Source organism: Chlorocebus sabaeus, chromosome 10, assembly GCF_047675955.1.
Source record: "Chlorocebus sabaeus isolate Y175 chromosome 10, mChlSab1.0.hap1, whole genome shotgun sequence".
Lineage (NCBI taxonomy): Eukaryota > Metazoa > Chordata > Mammalia > Primates > Cercopithecidae > Chlorocebus > Chlorocebus sabaeus.
The window spans coordinates 118530286-118535910 of NC_132913.1; the positions used below are offsets into that span (position 1 = coordinate 118530286).

Here is a 5625-nt window from a genome sequence, read left to right on the forward strand (position 1 = left end):
GGGAGGGAGATTTATCCCAGTGTACACCTCTAACTTATCGCTCCTACACAAGGCAGGACTCCGGCTTCTTTCCCTTTTCTGTGTATTTCAAAAGTAATGTACATTGAGCATAAAAAATACACGTAAACAAAAAGACACCCCCAATCAAAGCTGTGATACTATGTCCTGGCAGGACCAGCCAGGCCTGGGCCTCAATCCCAGACCTACCATCTACCAGCTGACTGAATCTGAACAAGTTGCTTAACTCTCTGAGCCACAGTTTCTGCATCTGCAGTCTGGGAATTGTGTGCTCTTCATTGCTGGGTTGTGTAAAGATGACCTGTGTACCCAGCACATAGGAGAGCTCTGACTGATGGGGGCAATTCTTATTAGACACAAAGGAGAATGTGTTAAATGCCCTTCAGTTTCTGCCCAGGTGTTCCCAGGGGGTGAGAGATGTTCCCAAAGATATAACTGCCTGCCTGATCGCCCAAGTAGAGACTTTCTGGCAGCCACAGTTGGTCACAGGGCTAATTCTGGTCCATGGAATGTGACTGGAAATGATGTGTACAACTTCCGAGTCACGCCCTGCAAAGGAGGTTGTCTCCCCCTCCCTTCTGCTTTTCCATCCTCCTGCTGGCTGGGAAGTGGAAAATCGTGGATCAGCTGCCCTGGAGAAAGAAAAGGAAGCCACGTGTTGAGGATGGCAGAGTCTCCCTAACACCCCAGAACCACCAACATCTGAAGAAAGAAATATTCCTAAGCCAGCGTATCTCTGGATCTCTTTGTTACATCAACTTAGATATAATCATGGCATTTCAAGTGTACACCCAGGAGTCTTGGTATTCATTCTGAATAAAGCTGACAGAGCTTCTGCCTTTAGTGCCACTCATTACCTTTAGTGTCTCCCCCCACCCTAACCCACCCCACCATACACAAAAAAAGCCCCTACAAGGACTGGACCCACGGAACCCTAGGGATGGCTTAACTCCAGCCTGATCGTCCCCTTGCTGAGGTCGCACTGAGGCTGGTAGCCCCACCACCTGGATCATCCCTTCCCTGATGTCCCACTGAGACTTGTTGCTCCACCACCTCTCTCTGCTCCTCTCCCCGTTCTGTGGCTTCAGTGTGCCAGGGGCTGATTAAGGGTAGTCCAATGTGTCGGACAGTTAGTACCAGGGTTCTTCAGTGACTGAACAACTGCAGGTTGAACTGACAATGAACAAGACGCACACTGGGGCTCCTTTTCCCCAGTCAGGAGGGACAGAATAGCTCAAATCTATGTTTTGGGAGTCTGGAACCTCTATTCCTTCCTGGTACTCCCCAGTTTAGGACATTTTGATAAAAGCTGGTTTATAGAAGGCAAAGAGCAAGCCCCGGTCCCAGGTAGGGCCTCCTACCTCCCCTAGTGTCAGGCCTCTGAGCCCAAGCTAAGTCATCATATCCCCTGTGACCTGCACGTATACATCCAGATGCCCTAAAATAACTGAAGAATCACAAAAGAAGTGAACATGGCCTGTTCCTGACTTAACTGATGACATTACCTTGTGAAATTCCTTTTCCTGGCTCATCCTGGCTCAAAAGCTCACCCACTGAGCACCTTGTGACCCCCACCCCTGCCAGCCAGAGAACAACCCCCTTTGACTGTAATTTTCCACTACCTACCCAAATCTTATAAAACCGCCCTACCCCTATCTCCCTTGGCTGACTCTCCTTTCGGACTCAGCCCGCCTGCACCCAGGTGATTAAAAAGCTTTATTGCTCACACAAAGCCTGTTTGCTGGTCTCTTCACACGGACACAAGTGAAACCTAGTAATCTCAATCTTGAGACTCCCACACTAGGGTATACCTGTGGAAAGGCCAATTCCTGTATGGTGAAGTTGGCGGGTCTGATTTATCTTGAATGAAAGTCTAGTATTCATCTTTCTTTTTCTTTTCCTTTTTTTTTTTTTTTTTTTTTTTAAGACCAAGTCTGCCACAGCAGGCTGGAGTGGCAGGCATCTGTAGTCCCAGCTACTTGGGAGGCTGAGGCAGGAGGATCACTTGAACCTGGGAGGTGGAGCTCACAGTGCGGCAAGATTGTGCCACTGCACTCCAACAGATTTGTTTAGTTTTGTTTTGTTTTTGAGACAGAGTCTCACTCTGTCACCCAGGCTGTAGTGCAGTGGCTGTGATCTTGGCTCACTGCAACCTCTGTCTCCCCAGTTCAAGCGATTCTCCTGCCTCTGCCTCCGGAATAGCTAGGACTACAGTTGCACCACCACGCCCGAGTAATTTTTGTATTTTTAGTAGAGACGGGGGGGAGGGGTCTCACTATGTTGCTTAGACGGGTCTTGAACTCCTGGCTTCAAGCAATCCTCCCACCTCCGCCTTCCAAAGTGCTGGACTTACAGGCGTGAGCCACTGCGAAGATCCTGGAGTTTTTAGCGGGATTCTAGCTCAGAGTTTTCTGTTTGACACCCTGCTTTTCAGAGTCTTTAATGTTTATATTTTAAAAATAATTTAGCATAACTTGGTAAAGCTCATTTTAAGAAAAATAACAAAAGGGAACAACTTTCCCCACCGTTGGGTTTCCAGTCTGTGACCCTGTGACCTGGGTCCCTCTGTGCTGCCTCCTCATGCCACTCTGCTCACCCCGTGTGCTGGGCAGCAAAGGAGTTCTCTGCTTTTTGTCTTGTTTTCCTGAGGACCTTTCCTGGCGTTTTGACAGGCCGCTGGGACCCACAGAAGCCTGGAACTAAGGGGACCCAAAATCATCTCCTGCAACAGCACCCGTTTCTATTGTAATAGCGCAAGACTCCGGCGCCCAAATCACCTAGAGAGCCGACTGGCCCAGCCGGGGCCCAGCCACCCAGGCCGCCACTCTTCTTCGCTGATTCTTAAGAGTTGCAGGTGCAATGAGATCTGGTCCACTGCTTTTTAAATGCCCCGGGTGCATAAAAATTCGCCTTACTTAGAGCCTTGGGGACCAAGATTCATCCACGGTATAAAAGGATGCACATTTTGAAACCACAGAAGTAGAAAATGGAGAAACTGAACACAGCCAGCGTTATACCAGCGTCCAACAGCAACTTCCTATATATTAGATTTCCAAGGAATAGTGGGGCGGAGGTGCTTGGCCACGACAGGAAAAGGTAGGGCTCAGGGGTATTGTGACATGCTCCGGAGACATTTTCCCTCCCAACCGAGGCCCGAGTCCAGAGGGGCGAGGGAGCCGGACCGGACATGGAGCAGCGGCCTGGGGCCCAGCGCTGCAGGGCCCCCCAGGAGAGGAAGGCGGAGGCGCAGCCACAGGCTCCGGCCCAGTCTGTCGAGGGCCACGGCCAGGTGCTACTGATCAGCGAGCTCTGGAAGCAGGATGAGGACGGCCCGAGCCTGCAGAGCTTTCCGGTGGACGCTGAGGCCGAGCAGCTCCCGGGGCCCTCGTCCGCCGCAGCCAGGAGCGGCCACACCAGCGCCAGCAACTGCACCGCGCGGCGGCCCAAGCGCTCGGGCGACAGCTCAATGAACCGCGACGACTGCCCGGCCACGAAGTCCAAGCGCTTCAACAAGAAGCCGCGGTGCTCCGGGCCCAAGGCCGAGGACCCGCGCGAGGCGCCTGGGGCCCCTCCTGGGACCCCCGACTCCGCGGCGGAGGACACAGCGTCTGGGCGCCGGGCGCCGCAGCACCCGCACGAGCCGGGCGCGCAGCTGCTCCTGGTGCTGTGCCGCGCGCCGGCGCTCCTCACGCAGCTGCCTCGGCTGCAGCTGCTCCTGCAACAGCTGCGCGCCCGGGACCGACGCCCGCCCGCCGCGCTGGTGGGGATTGTGGTGCAGCCGCGGCAGGAGGAGGCGGCCGAGGGGCGCCGCCGCATGGAGGCCCTGCTCAGCCAAGTCCTCGCGCCGCACAGCCCCGCCGTCGAGGTGCACACGGCCGTGTTCTGCCCCGGCCGCCCCGAGGGCACCCTGGACATCCAGCGCGCCGGCAGCCAAGCGCACAGGGTCTCCCTGGTGGATCGGGAGACGCAGACCGATGGTGAGGGGTCGGCGCGGGAAGGGGGGAGCCCCGGGGCGGAGAACGCTCAAACAGGCAGCCCTGGACCCCGACGCTGCCGCCCCGCGGGGTACACGACAAAGCCCCGGAATCACGGCCTCTCTCCTGGCGCCTCTAGGAGATTTGGGTACTGTTTTGGGTGGGGAGGAACTAGAGTTCCTCCCAGTGAGCTCACTGGGGCAATCTCAGCGTCAGACGTGTTCGAATTCGGAGGGTTACGACCCCCAGTCACTGGCCCCACCTACAACTTGGGGCATTGGTTCCCATGACTTGGGGTCACGCTTTTGTAAGGCATTGATGTGGGATTTTGGAGAAACCGGGCCCCCACTCCCTCCTCTCCACATCCTCCTCTCCCTTGCTTGCTTCTTAATCTTCTCCAGGGAAGAATAATAACACTAAAAGCTTGCCTCTTGTGAGTCAGGCGCTGTTCTAAGGACTTTTCACCTGGATCCTCATCGCAGCCCTCTCAGGTGGAACTCCACTAGACTAGCTGGTTGACTTCAGGATTCTCCTTCGCAACCCTTGAGACCCTTCGTGTTACTGAGCCCAGGCCTGTGGCCCATGGAATTAATTTGCCAGTCTAAGGTCCCTGGGCAGTGAGCTCTTGAGGGAGCTCCAAGTCCCGTACCTACCTGCCAGCTCCACCCTGCCAGGGGCAGCAGGAGGGACTGAGGAAGTGCTCTGTGTGGCAGAGTCCAAAGCTCAGGTACCCAAGGTCTGCCACCCTCCAGCTGGTGACCAGAGCAGGCATGCTGTCTATGGACCAGTGTCCCTCCTGTGTGAGGTGAAGGTGAAGGGCCGGTTGATGTCCAGGGTGCCATCCAGCTCAGAGAAGTCAGCTTCAGGACAAACGGTGACACACTTATTCTGGGTGCCCAGGACACCAGAACCATCAGAGACCTTCTGGGAGGAAATTTTCACCCCCTCAAGACCTTATTCTGACTATCTAATTTCCAATCCCCTTCCCTTACCTAGTCTGCATTTTCGCATGACTGGCACGCCTGGTTAGGAAACTCCCTTGCCCGTGGACTAGTCCAACGGTGATCCGCAGCTGAGGCCAGAGAAGTCCCAGTCCATTTTTGAAAGCAACCCCCTGGTGATGAAGCCTTGGAGGTGCCTGATCCCCCACCACCCATGCCCACCTGCCCCCATCACAGCCTCCTGCTGTCACAGCTTCCTGCTTTCTCTGTCCTCCTACCTTCACCTTCATTCAGTTCCCACAGCTTGCACTGAGCCCCTACTCTAGACTGTGGCCTTCTGAGGTTTCCACCATCTGGGGTTGGGGAATGAGAGGGAAGACAAAGACAGAAGTAATTCTAATGCCATTCAGAATATGACCAGTCTCATACAAAGAGGTGCCCTGGAGCTCAGCAGCGAGGGAAGGATGGCTTCCAGTTGGAGATCTCAAGATAGATTTTTTTTTTTTTTTAGATGGAGTCTCGTTCTGTTGCCCAGACTGGAGGGCAGTGGCGCCATCTCCACTCACTGCAACCTCCACCTCCTGGGTTCGAGCAGTCCTCCTGCCTTAGCCTCCTGAGTAGCTGAGACCACAGGCATGTGCCACCATGCCCAGCTAATGCTTTTGTATTTTTAGTAGAGACAGGATTTCTCC

General features: G+C 54.6%; 1 protein-coding gene across 1 annotated transcript; it reads right to left on the bottom strand.

The window, feature by feature from the left end:
- Positions 1-2955: 2955 nt before the first annotated feature.
- LOC119625145 (uncharacterized) lies at positions 2956-5264 on the bottom strand. The gene is given in 3 exon segments (XM_038000747.2): positions 2956-3840; positions 3842-3967; positions 4646-5264. Coding segments are annotated over 3 exon segments (1272 nt in total). The 5' UTR covers positions 4907-5264.
- Between the last annotated feature and the right edge of the window lie 361 nt (positions 5265-5625).